The 20,022-nt window shown below is 41.8% G+C and overlaps 1 protein-coding gene across 1 annotated transcript in view; it reads left to right on the plus strand.

Annotated features, from left to right (window-relative positions):
* GLDC (glycine decarboxylase) overlaps positions 1-20,022 on the plus strand; it is a 53,048-nt gene that overhangs the window by 13,004 nt on the left and 20,022 nt on the right. Inside the window, exons 4-16 of the mRNA XM_086479705.1 lie at positions 1,865-2,029; positions 4,837-4,914; positions 5,639-5,786; positions 6,048-6,244; positions 8,780-8,876; positions 9,940-10,045; positions 11,121-11,260; positions 11,954-12,034; positions 12,600-12,697; positions 13,183-13,267; positions 13,359-13,400; positions 16,805-16,947; positions 17,865-17,940. Of these exons, the coding sequence (XP_086335831.1) occupies positions 1,865-2,029; positions 4,837-4,914; positions 5,639-5,786; positions 6,048-6,244; positions 8,780-8,876; positions 9,940-10,045; positions 11,121-11,260; positions 11,954-12,034; positions 12,600-12,697; positions 13,183-13,267; positions 13,359-13,400; positions 16,805-16,947; positions 17,865-17,940 (1,456 nt within the window). The remainder of the gene's footprint in view (positions 1-1,864; positions 2,030-4,836; positions 4,915-5,638; positions 5,787-6,047; positions 6,245-8,779; positions 8,877-9,939; positions 10,046-11,120; positions 11,261-11,953; positions 12,035-12,599; positions 12,698-13,182; positions 13,268-13,358; positions 13,401-16,804; positions 16,948-17,864; positions 17,941-20,022) is intronic.

The following is a 20,022-nucleotide window of genomic DNA, read 5'->3' on the forward strand; positions in this document are numbered from 1 at the left end:
GAACACATTAATTTTCCAGAGATTCAATCAAAGTATAGAAAAATCACTAAGGAAGATACATGGTGAACTGTTTTGCTAGAACTTACTGTATATTAAGAAATAAAGGCTTAGTCTTAGATCTTACTGACCTACAAATACTAGTCAAGAACTAGTTCATTGAATATAGCATGATAATGGAGTTTTCTGAATCTTTGTGTGGAAGCAAGAGCTAACTTTAGTATAAAGAAACCATAATTGTTAATCTTGCAGTTAATATATAGTCTTTTTGGTCAGCACAGGTGCTGACTGGAGACCATATTTTTCTCCAGTATGACTGAACAAGAGCAGTTTGTAGTTGTGTTCCATGCCATGATGGTAATTCTTCCTTTTTGTTTTAATGTTGTTGGTACTGGACTTGAATTATGTGCAGAACAGCCACTTGAACAAACCTAAGCAGTAGAGTTTTTGAATGAGTGGGTTTTGAATGAGAGATGGCTTAGCATGCTTTTTAGAGATTTGATTTATGTAAAAGTTTACTTTAGAAATTACTTTTACTTTTTTAAATGACTTTAAAAAGTCACTTAGCATGTATGGATTATGATGATGATTATAGTATAGACTCAGGCAGAAGTCAGGGTGCAGACTAAAGCCACCTATTTTATTTGAAGAAATAGTGGAGAACAATGACAAACAACCTTCCAAAAAAAAAAAAAACAAACCAAACCAAAACCACCAGAGAAAAGTGTTTAAATAAATATTTTTATGTTATAAAAGATGTGTTTACCTGTACAACTGCTAAACTTCATGCACTGTAATTTGCAGTAATATTGGAATTCAGGATTTCTTGGCTGATTTTTTTTCCATCTTTTCTGAAACTGGTTGGTTTTACTTCAACTGTTTTTACCATTCAAAAGCATAACATCAAAATCACAACGTTTCATTAATTCTGTTTTGTAGTATAGTGTAGTATCCCAACTATGTGGGGTAGGATTGAGGTTATTCAAGGGAATCATCAAATTAACACTTTCAGGAAACAAACTATTGTTGTCTTCCATTGCTAGAAAACAGAGGCCCTGCATGTTCCCGCTTATCTCTTGTTTCTGGCCTCTGCTCTGAGTTCAAACTGGCATAAAGTCTGTCCTGAGCCACCATGGAATCCAGTACCCAAATTTCCAGCAGTGAGAGAACAGTCTGATCTCTCATCCCTGGACCCACTCTGCTTTGTTTTTCTGGACTGTTACAATGGAGTGTTTCCCTTAGACTGTTGCCTGTTCTAAGGAATTGCTTATGTTGCCTCTCCTGTTTTGTTCTCCAAATGGCAACAGCTAGGGCTCATATCAATCTTACTTCCCTTCAGTAACACATAGGAAAACTGTAATTTCACAATAAGTTGCGTATTTCTTGAGCTTGATCCTGTGAAATGCGGAGTACCTTTCCTCTTATAAGCATGGAGAAGACTTGGCAAATAAAGGGCATCAGAAACAGTGTTGAAAGATAATGGCAATACCTAGGTGTGATTGAACTAAGCATTCTCATTTGGATATTGTGACTTGACTCAATTCTCTCACACCTAGCACCTACTTCCCCTCTCCCTTCCCCAAGATGCACTCACACTTTGTTTTAAAAGTAATTTCTCTTTTCAAAATGGAGAAATAGAATTCTTCTGTAAAAACCCAGGTCAATATCAGAAGAGAAAATATTCTTGTGCTTCGAGGACAGCAATAAATTACAGCCGTCTAAAAATCATGGTTTTCTAACAGACTTTCATGTTAGTGAATTGTGCATAATATTTTTTTTTTTCTATTACAGAGCTCAGTTACATATTGGCATAATTCTGTTACATATTTATTTTCCTAGACCCAAACTCAGAGTTCTTTTCTTACAGGGTTACCCAGTATACTCCTTACCAACCTGAGGTCTCACAGGGCAGGCTGGAGAGCCTGCTAAACTACCAGACTATGGTGTGCGATATCACAGGAATGGATGTGGCTAATGCATCTTTGCTGGATGAGGGGACAGCTGCTGCAGAAGCCATGCAATTATGTCACAGGTACTATGTTTAAACTTATGGTTAAATCTCAGCAGGAAGGAATTTTGGAGTTTGAAGGGCGTCTCTCCTGCGTAGGCATGAATAGGTGGGTGGGTTGAAGTCAAGTGTGGCCTTTTCACTGTAAGCAGATCACTAAACAGCTGTAGCCCATGTTGCTAAGCACTTAGAGAAGTTCTCAATGTTGATGTGAATGCTTAACTCAGATATCTAAGGCCTTAAGAAACCTAAGGACCTAGAGAACAGGGGAAAGTCTAGAGCAAGGAAGACTTACCCTTGGTGGAGGAGGGTCAGGTTAGACCATACTTAAGCAAACCGGACATGTACAAGTCTGTGGGCCCTGATGTGATGCACCCATGAGTGCTGAGGGAGCCACTTGATGTCATTGCAAGGCCACTCTTCGTTATCTCTGAACAATCATGGTAACTGGGGGAGGTGCCTCAGCCCTAGAGGAAAGCAAATGTCACTCATGTCTTCAGGAAGGGCAAGAATGAGGATGCAGGGAACTACCAGCTGGTCAGCCTCACCTCGATCCCTCAAAGATGATGGAACAACTGCTAGTCCTGGAAACCATTCTCAGGCATGTGAAGGACAGAAGGTGGTCAGGAGTCACCAGCATGGAGTCACACAGGGGAAGTCCTACTTGACCAACCTGATAACTTTCTACAATTAAATGGCTGGCTTGGTAGATGAGGGGAGAGCAGTGAGTATCGTCTACCTTGACAATCTTCCTTAAATCCTTACAGAGAAGCTGAAGAAGTATGGGGTGGATTAGGTGAGAGTGAGGTGGATTGAAGACTGGTTGGACTGAGAGGGTGGTGAGCAGTGACATGAAGTCTGGTTGAAGGCCAGTTGTTAATGACATACCCCAGGGGCAACACTGGGTCCAGTTAATGATCTGGATGATGGAGCAGAGTGTATCCTCAGCAAGCTTGCTGATGACACAAAACTAAGAGAAGCAGCTGATACACCAGAGGGTTGGGCTGACATCCAGAGGGAGCTTGACAGGCTGGTGAAATGGGCTGACAGGAACCTCGTGAAGCTCAATAAGGGGAAGTGCAAAGTGCTGCACCTGGTGAGGAACAGCCCCGGGCATATGGGGTACATGGGGGCTGGCAGGCTGGAAAGCAGCTTTGCAGAAAAAGCCTTTGAGGGTCTATTTGAACAAGAGCCAGCAATGTTCTCTGGTGGCAGAGCAAGCGAACGGTATTCTGGGCTGCATTAGGAGGAATGTTGCCAACAGGTCAGTGCAGGTGATCGTTGCCCTCTCCTTGACCCTGGTGATGCCACACCTGGAGTACTGTGTCCAATTCTGGGCTCCCTAGTACAACAGAGACATGGACCTACTGGAGGGAGTCTAGTTGCCCTGCTTGTGGTACCAGCCCAGCTGCTGGCACCCAGACACACACCTGCTCCAGCTGCTACCACCACAGACACAGGGGCCCCTATGGCTGAGGCACTGCTCCAGTTGCTGGCACTGAAGCACACTCACTCCGGTCACTCCAATTGCTGCACCATGCACATGTGGATCCTCTGTGGTCTGACTCCAGTTGCTGGCACCCAGACAGCCATATACCCCCACCCCACCTCCCAGAACGTGGTGTCCCCTCACCCATGAAAAGAATCAGAAATGAGTTTAACAAGAAGAGAGGACACACTGCACTAGTTGGGTGCAAGTGCATCAACCAGCAACTATTTACATATGGCTGGCCCCGTTTACCCCCTTACCCCTCTATTTTCTTACACTTGTTTGTCCCAGACTCGCTTAGCTGTACCCCTTTTCCCTTAAGCATCTCATAACAAGTCCTTTCAATCTCAAAAATACTCTTCCTCTGCATTCCATGTCTCCCCCCGGGGGAGGCTCAGTCAGTGTGTCTGTTTGGGTTAATTAATTAATCTGGGTTGCCACCTGGCTTGGGGCCTCTGTGCTCCTCTGTGCCTGTGGAGATGGGTCTCTGATGGGCTGGTATCTCCTGTGATGGCCCTGGGAGCAGCAGGGACAGGATGTTATTTGGGCTCCCCCACCTGCCATTGCCTCTCTGAGGGGGTGCAAAGCAGCTTTTGTCATATAACCTAACAGTCTGTAGCTTGAATGTCTTGTTTCCATGAACACTGAAATGTGAATTGTTTTTTTCCACTAGTGGTTAGAAGGAGCTTTAAAAACAGGTGAATTATGTCAGTCCTAAGTTGCTAAAAGTGAAACTGTTACTGGTATATTCAAATTTACTTTCAGGGATCTGTATTGTAGGGGCATTTGAAAGGCATCTGCAAATCAAGTGAAGTCTGAGAGATGATTGAAGGTCACTGTAGGACTGTATATCAGGAAGGAGATTACACAGCAGAAACCGTGTTGTAACTATTCAGTTGTTCAAAGGAACAATCTGACATAAAATCGTGTTTACCAGAGAAAACTACGCAATTGTCTCAGTCTCTATTTTACTACCATGTTTGGTTATCCAGGGCAACATTGACATCTGTATCAAAGACCACAGTTGTATTCCTTTAAAAGAGTACGTGTGTGTGGAGGCGTTCCTGCAGCTTCTTAAGTTGGCTCCTTTTTCTGTTTCACTGTCTGTTTTAATTTTTGTCACGTATGAATCTCATTTGAGTGTCTGAAATGAACTTGCTTATTTTAAATGGACCAGAACCTTCATTCAGTCTTACACCTATTGTGATTATGATAACTAAAATTTACAACTGCCTTTTAACTTAGGAAAACTCACATTTAGAAAAACAATTAATTTTATTTCCATGGAAAACAATATATTCTTCATACATAACCCTTCTTTTTTTCCTTTTGTTTTTAACAGGCACAACAAAAGAAGGAAGTTCTATGTAGATGCCCGGTGCCACCCTCAAACTATAGCAGTGGTCCAAACTAGAGCAAAGTAATGGGTTTTTTCCATCTTCCATCATATGTTTTCACTTAGATTGAATCATTTTTCATCTGTGCCACTTCACGATACAGCTAACATTTTTTGAATATAGGATTATGCTTTCTTTGCAAAATAGAAGCAGAAATCTTTAACATTTGGCATTGCTTCTACTTTTCTATTCAAATATAACTGCAAAGTAATTAAGATGTTTACAAAAATGGTAAAGATGTTAAAAAGACACAAAACATCTGATAAAAAGAAAATGTTTCATTTTCCCCTTAAGTTGTTTGCACGAATGTGTACATTTGTTGCTGAATTCAGTCTAGTCATTTTTTTGTAACTAGGAAATGAGTTACCGTAGGTAGCAAAACCTCTCTTTTAATGAATGCTAAATCTGTTTTAAATTTACAGTTTAAAATAACTGTCTTCTAAAAATGTGACTTGGTTCTCAAAGTTAATCTTGCTAAAGCAGCAAAATGTTGGTATCAAGTAGCTTATGCATCCTCTGCTCTGCTTTGCTCCTTATTTCTGATGATGATATCGAATGCAATTATTCTTCAGTACTATATACCATGATTTGAAACTTTCTCAGTGTTTAGCGCTGCAAAGCAGGTTCAACTCTCTATATGTTAAAGAAAAAAGTCATACATAAGCCCATGAAAACATCATACTAAGTAGCATGCCAAGGCAGGAAGTGGTTTGAATATGTTGTCTTCTGCATATTCTTGTTTTCCAGTTATACGGGTGTTATTACTGAGCTCAAATTACCCCATGAGATGGATTTCAGTGGGAAGGATGTCAGTGGAGTATTATTTCAGTATCCGGACACTGAAGGGAAGGTGGAAGACTTCTCTGATCTTGTTGAAAGAGCTCATCAGAATGGGGTAAATTAAGTTTTATTTGTCGCACAGATTTAAATCTGATGCATCAAACAGCAAGTCACAGAAACGAGGTGTGACAGAAGATACTGTTTAAAGTATTGCACTTTAGCTCCATGCAATTAATAACCATTACAATCATTGCACCTCTGCTCTGTGCAAGTTATACGGAACTGTTTGAAGCTGTATCATGTTCAAACTTAGCTCTGATGGAAACACCATTCCTTCAGGAAAGAGGCTGACTGCTCTGTGCGCTTCTGTTCTCAGACTCTCGCCTGCTGTGCTACTGATCTTCTGGCTCTCTGTATTCTGAAGCCGCCTGGAGAGTTTGGGGTAGATATTGTCTTGGGTAACTCCCAGAGGTTTGGTGTGCCACTCTGCTACGGGGGACCTCACGCGGCATTCTTTGCTGTCAAGGACAATCTAGTGAGAATGATGCCAGGCAGAATGGTGGGCGTTACGAGGTAAGGACTCCCTTTGCCATTCTTGTCTTCAGGGAAAATCGAAATAAAACACATTTTTATGTTCTTTATGAGTAACAGGTGACCATGGTGTTGTACTGAACACTTTTTCTTGAGAACTGGAAGAATAAAAGTTGCTTTCAAATTTTAGCAAGCAAGCTTGAAGAATTGCATTTGTGTGGAATGAAGCTGTGAACTGTCTTAGTGCTTGCTGCAATGTGGGATGAAGAGAACCGAAACAGCAGAGAGGATTAATTGTGATGGCATGAGGCTTTTCAAGCTAACTTATTCCATTTATTGTGTACTGTTGTAGCTTTTTCTCTGACATCCTGTCATTAAAACATAAATGGGAAGAAACAAATAACTCAGTGTACCTCCCAAATAATTGAGAAGGAACTTAATCTAGTTCAAATTTTAGTCAAGCTTAAACAAAGCAGAGAAATAGTGTGCAAAAATTTACCTCTAATCCTTGTTATTGCTGACATATTTTGAGTTTTGACAAGGTATCGAACTGGGAATAGTAGAAATGCAGAGTAATTGTCACTGGAAAGGCTACATATTCTTGGCACGGAAGCTATTCAGAAGTGCTTCAGTAACCAAAATAATTAATGATGTTAACAGTTATCAAAAAGCTTAGAAATATTTTGTTTGTATAGTAATATTCCTTCAAATATATTTTTCATCAACTTGCTTATTCTAAAGGTATCCTTAGGCTTTTACTCATAGTTCTGAAATCTGATCCTCCATTCAGGTTTTGATAAGAAGTTGGTACAATCCTTAACAAAAGAACAGTAATTCTGTTTGTCAAGGTCATGGTACTGCTACCCTGTGACTACACCTAGTTTAATATTTTTGATCTGCTTTCATCTTTCTGCATCTCAAGAAAGTTGGAAATGAAAGTGATAGGATGGAAAAAGCTACAGTACTTTCTCAATGCAGCTTTCTGTTGCGGGTTAAGTTTTTGATCACAGAATCACAGCATGGCTGAGGTTGGAAGGGATCTTTGGAGGTCACCTGGTCCAACCTCCCTGCTTAAGCAGGGTGACCAAGAGCCAGTAGACCAGGACTATGTTCAGATGTCTCCTGAAGATCTCCAAGGAGATTCCACGGTTTCTCTGGGCAACCTATGCTAGTGCTCAGTCACCTTCACAGTGAAAAATTGTTTCCTGATGTTCAGGAGGAACCCCCCGTGTTTCAGTCTGCACCTATTGCCTCTGGTCCTGTCACTGAGCACTGCTGATAAGTCTGGCTCCATCCTAGTTGCACCATTCCTTCAGGTATTTATATACATTAATGAGGTCCTCCCTGAGCCTTCTGTTCTCCAGGCTGAACTGCCCCAGCTCTCTCAGCCTTTCCTCACAGAGGAGATGGCCCAGTCCTTTCAACATCTTTGTGGCCCACCACTGGACTCTCCCAGTACCTCCCTATCTCTCTTGTACTGAGGAGCCCCGAACTGGCCACTCTACTCCAGATGCAGCCTCACCAGTGCTGAGGAGAGGACAAGGATCACCTTCTTTGACTTGTTGGCAAAGCTTTGCCTCGTGCAGCCTAGGATACCATTTGCCATCTTTGCTGCATGGGCACATTGCTGGCTCGTGTTCAACTTGGTGTTCCCCAGGACCCCCAGGGTCTTTTCTGCTAAACTGCTTTCCATCTGGGTGGCCCCCATCGTGTGTACTGGTGAATGGGCTTCTTCATCAGGTGCAGCACTTTGCAATTCCCATTGTTGAGCTTCATGAGGTTCCTGCCAGCCCATTTCACGAGCCTGTCAGTGTCCCTCTGGATGGACTGGTGATGAACTGGTGATGAACTAAACTGTATAGTCAAAATCCCCAAACAACTGCTAGAGTAAGTATGATTTAAATATCATATAACTTGTGCACAAGTACCTGAGGCAAGTAGTCTAGCTATTCAAACCCCCACATATGTACATATATTTATATATGTGTGTATGTAGCTTGTCTGTTTCTTTTTATAGCTGTTCTGAAAGTTTTCATAGTTTCCAAGGATATTAGATTGGCTCTTACCTCTCCACTTCTAACATGCTAGGAACCCTACAAAAGGACCTCCTAAACGATGGATTGGCCAGAGCCCTGTCAGTTATCTCATACAACCTTGTTGGACAGGTTATTTTGCATACAAACTCAACATGCTGTCACTTGACATCATTAGAAAAGATGCAGCCTTCTCAGTGTTTGTTCAAGTCAAGTTCTGGATTACTATTCACTTAAAATAGTTGCAATAATCTGTAGCATTTTAAGGCAAATGCCAAGTTTTGGTGTGGTATGCTTAGAAAACTCACTGTGTGCTCTACCTAGCCGGACACATTTGCCAGCCATGATGTAAACAGAAATCTAGAGACTTTAGCCTTGCTCTCTGTTTGACATCACAGCTGTACGGACTTATGCTTTATTCTCCCCAGCACCTCTCTTTCTCTGAGGGCAGATAACTAGTTTCAGGTTAGCATGCATAGAGCCCAATGTCTTAAATTACTGTAATTTTAAAGTAACGGAAGCAACATTTTTGTTTGTGACTTAGAGATGCAAATGGAAAGGAAGTGTACCGACTTGCTTTGCAAACACGAGAGCAGCATATCAGGAGGGATAAAGCTACCAGTAACATCTGCACAGCACAGGTAACTTGTCATGCTTTATTTCCAGTGGTAGAAAAGAACAAGTTAAAACATAAGATTATAGTCCTAACATCACAGTAACTTGAGTTAGCTTTACTTTTGAGAACTATTACTAGAAGAATGAAGAACATTGAAATATTCTGCTGTATTTGTTTTGGGTCCTTTGAAAAATGGAACCCTGCTTGAAAAGAGGATATTCATATCTGTTTCCTTTAATAAAGATTTTAGCCCTGAATTCGTGCAGTGTCATGAGTCCATCTGTCTCGTAGGGTGAACACCACTGAGTAGTGCTGTGTTTGTTATGAATGAGACGGATTTCTTAATAAAACGGAAGGCAATTGTAATGATCTGAAATTGCAAAGCAAAAAATATCCATTCTTAAATTACAAAACTACTTGCTCAAATTGTCACAATTTATATTTTTGTCTATGTGATTTGATGCAAAAATATTATATTGCCAAAGAGCTACCTTTACAGGAAAATACCATGATTACGTAAGTAATAATCCAAAATAGTTGTCTTCAGCATGCCTCCAAGACCTTCAGCCAGACAAGTTCTTAATTTTTTTCTGCTCCAATCAATGCTTTGCTCACGCTTTTAATGTTGTGCCAGATTTTGAGAAGGGATGATTAATATTAAAATGAGCTTAATTAATTAATATTCGTGAGATAATCCATAAATGTTTTGTACCAGTCCTAAACAATGAGTTTCCTGTGAGACTAGCTTTACTTGAGAGTCTTCGGACGTCTTTGTTGCAATACTTGAATTTAAGTCCATGTTAATTGCTGATACAGTTACATTTCAAAGGGCATTGACTTCATAATCAGTGCTTAACAGTTTCACAAAAGTATTTGGCCTTTCCCACCTCTTATTTTGTAGGCAACAGGTAACCAAGTATAACATCAGCTGAGGATATGTGGTTGTCCCTGGGTGTTAAAGAATCTTTATGATAATAATATAATAATAATAACAACAACAATACTAAAACCCGATAATAATATGTCCTAACAACAATAACAATAACAATAATAATAATAATATGTCCTAAACTGTGTTTGGATCCTAGGCTCTTCTAGCTAACATGGCAGCCATGTTTGGTATATACCATGGGTCTGATGGATTAAGACATATTGCAAGAAGGGTACACAGTGCTACTCTAATATTGGCTGAAGGTGAGTATTCAATGTTTGCAGAAACATTGAATTGTTCTTAAATCCTTACACCTTCTTAAATAATACAATTTCTTAAATAAACTTGGGAGGGGGGGTTGTGCGAGATGATGTTTATTCTCTCAACTCTAGGGAGAACATTTTAATACAAAATTCGTAGCTAATGTTTTTGTGTACTTCTAATAATGACATCCAAGAGTTAAATATTTATGTGATATGAGCTTGCAAGCATTACTTTCGTTTCCTTGGAAAACTAACAGAAGTCTACACAGCGTGTCTAGACGATAAGATTCAAATGCGGTTTTCCAGCTGCAAGTTCTGTGCTTCACTTACAGGACCATCCCAGTTTACACACAGAAATCTGCACAAAGTATTAATAACATAGCAAAAATAAGTAACAAATGAGATTATTAAAGAAATAGGGACGTTTCAGTTAAGTTGGATGGAGTATCATACCTGCTATGAATACTGAAATCCCAAGGCTTAACAGCTGACCGAAAGCACAGAATCTGTATCAGAAAATAATGATTGCAGCTGGACTATGTGGTCTGGTAGGGTTTTTTCACTGGCATCAGTATCATTAATGTCAGAAGGAGCTATGCAGAACTGGAATGCTGCGAATTGTGGAACGATTGCCACAATTATCCATGCTTTATTTGCCAGCTTAGCTGAAAGACCTTTGCTACTGTGAAAAGCATGAACACTCTAAACTTTGTTATGGCAATCTCCATGAAGATTAATATCCACTTGTATAATAAATTTTTTCTTTCTAATCTTGTGATTTTGCCCTTATTGCATTCATATACCAATTCTGCTACTGTATGTATTGCAAACTTGATGTATCAGAAGGACTTTCCCTAGACTCAGTCTGCATTATTAATTAGGTCTGCATCGGATTTAGGTGCATTTCATGCACAATGACATTTCACTAAAAAGCTGGTGATTCTGTTGTTGTGTACACATGGGGAATATTCTGCTTTATTATGTAAAAATGATATTAATAGTGTTGTTATGCAAGTACTGCGTAAGCAAGCAATACAGTATGCTGCTGATAGAATTGACTTACCGTTTTTTATAGGTCTCAGACGAGCTGGTCATAAACTGCATCATGATCTGTTCTTTGATACCTTGACGATCACGTGTGGATGCTCAGTCAAAGAAGTTTTGGACAGGGCAGCTCTTAGACAGATAAATTTTCGGATTTATAGTGATGGCAGAGTAAGCAACTCCTTAATTCTTTCAGAAATTTGTAGCATTACTTTTTCTGCATTAAGTTTAGGACTTCTTACAATTTGCTCAGATATATCAGTCAATTATAAAGATAATATAAAGAATTAAGTTAAGGGATGTACTGAACTTCCAGAAATAGTCATTGTATTTTCATTTTATGCCTATTTTAAAATAGTGTTTAATTGTTTCATGTTCAATATGCCATGATGGGCTAGCGTGGAGAGACTCTAAAACTTAATGGTGAAATGCAAGATGACCTCCAGAACTCAGGTCTTGTCGCAGTGTTAAAGACACATTGAAATCTAAGCCACATTTTGGTAGGCGCTAAGGACTTTTGGCAAAGTCTAATATCTTCTGTAAAATGCAATGGGGGAGAAGAGGTGGCCTACCAAAATGGGCAATTTTCCTATTAAATGGAAAACACTTAGAAACATTAGAAGTGAGCTCACAAGTTTTGAAGCTTGTGAGCCATCTGGCTTGGATAGTTTAGCAGGGGAAAGGTAGGAACTGGAAAATTTTATGTAAATAATATAAATTTATGTATCTGTTATATAAAACAAAGTGACATTTAAATATTGATGGGTAGATTGTGTTTCTGGAATATTTTTTCTCAACCAGAACAAATATGCTGTGCCTCTGGAATTAAGAGCTTTGAGTAATTACTCTTGCTTTTATCCATAGCTTGGAGTATCACTTGATGAAACTGTAAATGAGAAAGACCTAGATGACATATTATGGATTTTTGGTTGCGAGTCTTCAGCTGTAAGTAGACAATAGATCACATAGATAAAATTACCTGAATGTTTCAGAAGTTTAGTGAAAAGCAAAACTGCTTTTGGGGCAGTGGTTGTCTGTATGATGACCATTTGTTAAATACTGAGAATTTCAGATCCTCTCTTAAAGAAAGAGACAGTGTGAGATAACCACGATCTATGTAACCAAGTAATGCCATTTTCTGATTGTGACACTTAGTCATTTTTGTCAGTTTGGACACCTTGCATTTAGGCTGTTAGTTGTTTTGTGAGGGTTAAGACACAGAGGTCGGTTATTTCTCTCCCACTGAAATTTTTGTTACGTGTCATTAGTAATTAGCAGCAATACTTGCAAGATAAGGACTACTAAGACATCTGTACCCAATTGTAATATAATGCTGTTGTCATGCTAAAAATATACAGGTATGTATGCTAATAAAGGTGTGGGTTTTTTACCTGAAGACCTGCCTAAATCATGAGGTAAACTGGTATTATAAGCTAGTTCTGATGAAAATTGACTGTGAAAAGAGAAATTTCTGGAAAAGTATTTGACTCCATGTTTCTTTGTGTCAAAGGAGCTAATTGCTGAGGGTATGGGCGAGGAAACCAAAGGCATCTTTAGCACCCCATTTAAGAGAACTTCCAAATTCTTGACACACCAGGTTTTCAACAGGTTTGTGAAATTGCTGTGTATCTGGTATTTTATTGGAATCTGAAAGTGTCTCCATTCAAAAGGGATACTGGAGTCAGTTGAGGACAGTTTTGTAGCTGTGTTAACACAGTCACTTCTTACTCTGCAATAATCTATTTAGTAGCATTTTTAGAGATCTTTCCCATTTTAAACGAGCAAAGCAATATTTGTGGTCATATGGGGGATGTGTTTTTCCATTAATTTGCTACATTGTACAAGCTACTATTTGAGAACATAGTATCAGCAGCATGCTGATAGCATTTCTGAGCAAATGATAATAGGCATTTTTCATCCACGTTGCTATTAACAAGCATAAAGTACCAATTTGGAAAGAAGTACCTAGTATATGATGAAATTAACCTTAGTCTTAGTTCTTTTTTTTATGGCTTTTCCTATGTTAAGAGCACAGATCAACCAGCTGGTATAGCTAATCTTCTTGCCTTAACACCACATTTTGTGTTCTCCAGCTATCACTCTGAGACAAATATCGTGCGGTACATGAAAAGATTAGAAAACAAAGATATTTCCCTTGTTCACAGCATGATTCCTTTGGTAGGTATTGACCAAAAAGAGAAAAAATTAGGTACTTGCATACGTATTTATGTATTTCAATAAATACTGACAAATGTGTTTGTATTTTTAGGGTTCCTGCACAATGAAGCTCAATAGTTCAGCTGAACTTACAGTAAGTTGTGATAGTACTGTCTTACTTGAGACACACATGGGTGAACAATCTAGCCAGTGTCATTGTAGAGATATAAAGACTGCTTTTGGTCTAGTACTCCAGCTGAGGAGGCAGTTTTAGAAGTAGATAAAGTCACCAGCTTCCTTTTCTGCTAGGAAAAAAGCTCAAAAAAGAGGGCAACAACAGCAGAAGAGTAAGTGGCTTTGAAGACTCCATTCTGAAAAATATAATGAAAATAATTTTTAGAACTAGGTATCACAGTCCTGTTCCCTTATGCGGTGTTGCAGTACCTAACCTCTATCTGGTTTACAAATCTTACAGTCAAATCCTCAGAAATATGAAAAGAGGCAGATGGGCCTGGCAATTCATGCTTCTTTGCCAGTTTGCTATTTCTTAGAATAGCACTCCTTTTCCCCAAGTGAGGAGCTGGAGTCTCTGGATATCTTCATTTCTCTGGCCGGTAGCAAATGAAGCAGAGCCTTAGCCAGGCTGTCTGGGTAGCAAATGACTGTGACTCTGAATGAGCTTCCTCTGTTCTCTCCCTATTGGCTTCTCACTTTGATCTTTTACTAGGCTTCCTTTCTCCCCTTTCTCTCATTGCCTTCTCTATGTCTTCTCACTTCTTCTGTGTTGTATATTCCCTTCTAATTAAAATGGATAGCAACAAACCTCTGTGAAGCAAACTGAATGTTATGTACTGTTCCACATGACTCTTCTCTGTTTCATAGCATCATAGAATGGTTTGGGTTGGAAGGGACCTTAAAGATCATCTAGTTCCACCCCCCCCCACCATGGGCAGGGACACCTTCCACCAGACCAGGTTGCTCAAAGCCCCATCCAGCCTGGCCTTGAACACTGCCGGGGGGGGGGGCAGCCACAGCTTCCCTAGGCAATCTGTTCCAGTGTCTCACCACCCTCACAGGAAAGAGTTTCCTCCTAATAACTAATCTAATTCTGTGCTTTTTCAGTTTGAAACCATTACCGCTTGTCCTATCACTACCCTCCCTGATAAAAAGTCCCTCCCCACCTTTAATGTAGGCGCCCTTGAAGTACTGGAAGGCTGCTGTAAGGTCTCCCTGGAGCCTTCTGTTCTCCAGGCTGAACAGTCCCAGCTCTCTCAGCCTGTCCTCATAGTGGAGGTGCTCCAGCCCCCGATCATCTTTGTGGCCCTTCTCTGGACCCACTGGAGCAGGTCCGTGTCTTTCTGTTTGCACTCTACGTAAGGGTGGGTGACCTAGAAGAAGAAACTAAGGATTTTTAAGCATCTTCTGTATGTTAAAAAAATGTTACTGGAAATCATAGAAACATAGAATCATTTAGGTTGGAAAAGACCTTTAAGATCATTAACAGTGCCAAGTCCACCTCTAAACCATGTTCCTAAGTGCCACATCTAAGCATCTTTTAAATACCTCCAGGGCTGGTGACTCAACCATTTTCCTGGGCAGCCTGTTCCAGTGCTTGACAACCATTTCAGTGAAGAAATTTTCCCTAATATCCAATCTAAACCTCCCCTGGCACAACCTGAGGCCATTTCCCCTTGTCCTATCACCTGTCACTTGGAAGAAGAGACTGACCCCCTCCTCACTACAACCTCCTTTCAGGCAGTTGTAGAGAGCAATAAGGTCTCCCCTCAGCCTCCTCTTCTCCAGGCTGAACAACCCCAGTTCCCTCAGCTGCTCCTCACAGGATATGTGCTCCAGACCCCTCACCAGCTTCGTTGCCCTTCTCTGGACACACTCCAGCACCTCAGTGTCCTTCTTGTAGTGAGGGGCCCAAAACCGCACACAGTATTCGAGGTGCAGCCTCACCAGTGCCCAGTACAGGGGCACGATCACCTCCCTGCTCCTGCTGGCCACACTGTTGCTGATACAGGCCAGGATGCTGTTGGCCTTCTTGGCCACCTGGGCACACTGCTGGCTCATGTTCAGCCGCCTGTCAACCAGCACCCCCAGGTCCTTTTCTGCCGGGCAGCTTTCCAGCCACTCCTCCCCAAGCCTGTAGCGCTGCCTGGGGTTGTTGTGACACAAGGGCAGGACCCAGCACTTGGCCTGTTGAATCTCACACAGTTGGCCTTGGCCCATCGATGCAGCCTGTCCAGATCCCTCTGCAGAGCCTTCCTACCCTCGAGCAGATCAACACTCCCACCCAGCTTGGTGTTGTCTGCAAACTTACTGAGGGTGCACTCAATCCCCTCACCCAGATCATTGGTAAAGATATCAAACAGAACTCTCCCCAATACTGAGCCCTGGGGAACACCACTTGTGACCAGCCACCAACTGGATTAACTCCATTCACCACCACTGTTTCAGCTGGCCATTGAGCCAGTTTTTTACCCAGTGAAGAGTATATCTGTTGAAGCCACAAGCAGCCAGTTTCTCCAGGAGAATGCTGTGGGAAATGGTGTCAAAGGCTTTACTAAAGTCTAGGCAGACAACATGCACAGCCTTTCCCTCATCCACTAAGCAGGTCACCTTGTTATAGAAGGAGATCCAGTTAGTCAAGCAGGGTCTGCCTTTCATAAACCTGTGCTGACTGGGCCTGATGACCTGGTTGTCCTGTACGTGCCTCATGATGGTACTCAAGATGATCTGCTCCATCACCTTCCCTGGCACTGATGCCAGGCTGACAGGCCTGTAGTTCCCCAGATCCTCTTTCCAGCTCTTCTTGTAGATGGGTGTCACATTTGCTGACCTCCAGTCAACTGGGGCCTCCCTGGTTAGCCAGGACTGCGGATAATGATGGAGAGTGGCTTGGTGAGCAGTTCCTCCAGCTCCCCCAGTACCCTTGAGTGGATCCCATCCAGCCCATAGACTTGTGTGTGTCTAAGTGTTGCAGCAGGTCACTGACCATTTCCCCTTGGATTATGGGGGCTTCATTCCGCTCCCTGTCCCCGTCTTCCAGCTCAGGGAGCTGGGTACCTGGAGAACAACTGGTCTTTCTATTAAAGACTGAGGCAAAGAAGGCATTAAGTACCTCAGCCTTCTCCTCATTCTTTCCCCCCACATCCAATAAAGGATGGAGGTTCTCCTTAGACCTCCTTTTGTTGCTAATGTATTCATAAAAGCATTTTTTGCTGTCTTTAATGGCAGTAGCCAGATGAAGTTCTAGTTGGGCTTTGGCCCTTCTAATTTTCTCCCTGCATAACCTCGCAATGCCCTTGTAGTCCTCCTGAGTTACCTGTTCCTTCTTCCAAAGGTCATAAACTCTCCTTTTTTTCCTGAGTTCCAGCCAAAGCTCTTTGTTCAGCCAGGCCACATCCTGCAATGAGGTTGGAAACTTGTCTTGCTGCACAAGAGCACAGGGCAGCTTCTTTCCTTCATAGAGTTTAACAACAAGTTGTCTGCAGATTTTTTTTTTTTTGTCACAGCACATGCTTCTGTTTGGTTGTTGGTTTTTTTTAATAGCCTATTTCATGGAAAGAATTTGCCAACATCCACCCTTTTGTGCCCCTGGATCAAGCTCAAGGGTATCAGCAGCTTTTCAAGGATTTAGAGAAGGACTTATGTGAGATTACTGGCTATGATAAAATCTCCTTCCAACCGAACAGGTAAGAAATTTTTTCTGAACTTTTGCTCCTTAACATGATTCCAAAACCTTATCTGTAAAGGAAATGACAAGTCAAAACTGGAAGAAGTTTCTCAAATTAAATTTGACAAAGAGAAGCCTTGAATGCAAGGTTTTGAAAACAAGATTTGTTTTTTCAAAACTGCAGAACCTTATTTTGTCTTGTCTGTTCTAAAATTTTAATGATTTGGTCTTTTCTGTTCTCTTAACTATTTTTCCCCACGTTTTCCTCTCTATGAAGGCTAGTTTCTCCACTATTGCTGGCTTAAAATGGTGATGTTACTGATGTCCTCCTATGAGCTAAAATTGAAGATTTGAAATGGGAATAAGCTGTATGAGCTGGCAGCTATATAATTGTTGAAATGGATATTTGATGCACTAGGTAATACTAGGTTTGACTGCAGAATTCCTAGGATCTGCATGCTCACTTGAAATAAATAAAACAGGGCTGAATGAGTACTGCTGAAGTCTATTTATGTCTATGTAGTAGTTTTGATACAAAACGAGCAGCAAGGACTTACTCTACGCTTAAGATGTCACCGAATGAGTTCTTACGTTTCACTGCATACACTTTAGTGTGAATTTCCATGTTAGTTTGCCCCTCTGTAGTCAAGCATGTAGTCCCCTGTTAGGTGCAGAAATGCAGATCAACTCTGTCATAAGGATTTAACACCATAGCATAAAATGGTGTAACTTTTTTCATCTACTGTTTGCCAAAGAGGCAAGTGCTGTTAATTAATGCTTGTCCATTTGTAATTTAATCCATGGGATGTGTGTCTTTGAATTTTCTGACACTTGCCATTGAGAAGGATTAGGGCCGGACAATTTTGACGTTTCAGTAGTGAGCTGTCACTTTCTGTTTTTTGTGCTTGTGTAACAGGTTTTTTGTTCCTCTTGCAGTGGAGCCCAAGGAGAGTATGCAGGATTGGCTGCAATCAAAGCTTATTTAAATGCAAAAGGAGAACGCCATAGAACTGTAAGTGTCAACACTCCTGTGGGGAAGAGTGTTGGGTGGGGAGTGGAGAAAGGAGAGTTGATTCAGCAGCTAGGACTCACCTAGAGAGAAACTTCTAGGTTGTGTATCCTCATCTGTGACATGTTTTCAGTATTCCCTGCTGCCCTCATGGATCATGGGTACCATCTTAAAAGTCTGTCTTCACAAACAGTGGGAATGAGGAAAGGGGACTCCCTCAAAGAGTGATTATACTGAGTCTGGCTGTGATAGTCAACCCACATGGTGCTGTGCTTTGAATTTGTGGCTAAAGCAGTGTTGATAACACAGGGATGTTTTGGCCCTTGCCAAATAGTGCTTGCACAGTATCCAGGCTTTCTCTGTTTCCCACTCTGCCCTGCCCTGCCCTCAGTCCGTCCCCCCAGCGCATCGGCTGGGTGTGGGTAAGAGGTTGGGAGAGACACATCCAAGACAGCTGACTCAAATTGACCAAAAGGATATTTTATGCCATATAATGACATGCTCAGCAATAGAAGATCAGGGGAAGGAGGACAAAGCGGGTAAGGTCATGGTTATGGCATTTTTCTTCCCGAGCAACCATTACATGTGCCGAGGCCCTGCTTTCCAGGAAGTGGCTGGACATCTGCCTGGCCATGGGAAGTAATGAATTAATTCCTCTTCTTGCTTTGCTTGCACATACAGCTTTTGTTTTCCCTATTAAGCTGTCATTCTCTCAGTCCATGAGTTTTCTTACCTTACTTCTATTTCCTCCTTGTCCCATGGGAGACAGGAGTGAGTGAGCAGCTGTGTGGCTGTTTGGCCATGGTCCAGGCCAACCCATCACAGTTCTTTTTAGCACCCAGGATGGGGCTGGAGGTAGTGGCAGTTTTGATCTGAGCATGTTAGCTTGTTAACTGGCAGGCTCCTGTGTGGGTCACAGAGCTTGCTTGCTTTACGGTGTACTAGAGGCTAGAGCTTTTTAATGGCTGCTTTCAGCTCTTGCTGCTTGCTGTGCTTATCAATGCATTTCACTGTGCTTGAAAACGTTTTGATAAAAGCAATGGCCATATGCCTGGACTGGAAAATGGCCCTGACTGTGAAGCTGTTCAAAGCTTGAGCTACCTTGCAGAGAGAACAAGGGATTACACCTCCCTCTTCTCTGGGGTTGATGTGCCCAGCTCTGTTGCATGGGCTCCTGAGTTTTTTGTAAATCCTTATGTAAGCTATTTGAACCTATTCTCTAACATTGTTGGCTTGTTGTTGGGTGTGTAGAACCTGGTTTGGTCCTGGCATAAGAGTAAACAACTTGTTATTGAGCTGACAGAGAAACATGCCCTGAGGCAGTTGAACCCTGGGTGACAGGGTGTATAGGAGGGTTTGGGCAGTTACCACGTCCTGTAACTTGGGATTTTACACCTGAACAGGTATGCAATCCCATTGAATTGGCACACCACTTGATGAAAGGTGCCTTGCCTACTCCAGTGAGACCCAGCAGCTCCTAGCACTGTTTTGGGGCTTGGCCTGTGTCTGTTTGGCTTCTGTCTAGCACCATCACAGCAGCAGGGGGAAGTGAGCCTCTACCTCTAAGGACATGATGGTTGAGAACAGGGACCCAAACCTCAACCACAGTGATTGCCTCAGTAGTAAGAAAGGAACCAGTGGCAGTGGATGTCAATAGGACTGTACTACCAATTAGTAAAGGAAGAGAAGGAGGAGGAGGAAGGTCTGATCAGGAAGCCAGTCCTTTGACAAGGAAACCTAAGGAGGAAGTGATAGAACTCATCCAAGAGGCAGAAACCATCCCTAACCCTGAGCAAGCTCCAAGATAAGGCGGAAAAATTACGTCTGCCAGCAAGGCAAGCATATTGCTGCCAGGTTGCTCAAATGCTGAGATGCTGGAGGGGATAGTCAAGAATTGGGGGTAGGGAAGACCAGCAGCTGGGATCCCTTGCTAGGGACCAGAGTATCAACAAAGAAATTAGAAGAGAGTTGACATTCTGTAGCTTCTGGAGGTGGTTCCTGTTGAGTGTAAGGTGTCCTCTGTAGGGTGATCTTGTCAATTACTGAGGCAATTGAACCCCTGCTGAGGGGAGGTGTTCAGTACCT

This window comes from Leptosomus discolor, chromosome Z, assembly GCF_034619465.1.
Source record: "Leptosomus discolor isolate bLepDis1 chromosome Z, bLepDis1.hap2, whole genome shotgun sequence".
Classification (NCBI taxonomy): domain Eukaryota; kingdom Metazoa; phylum Chordata; class Aves; order Leptosomiformes; family Leptosomidae; genus Leptosomus; species Leptosomus discolor.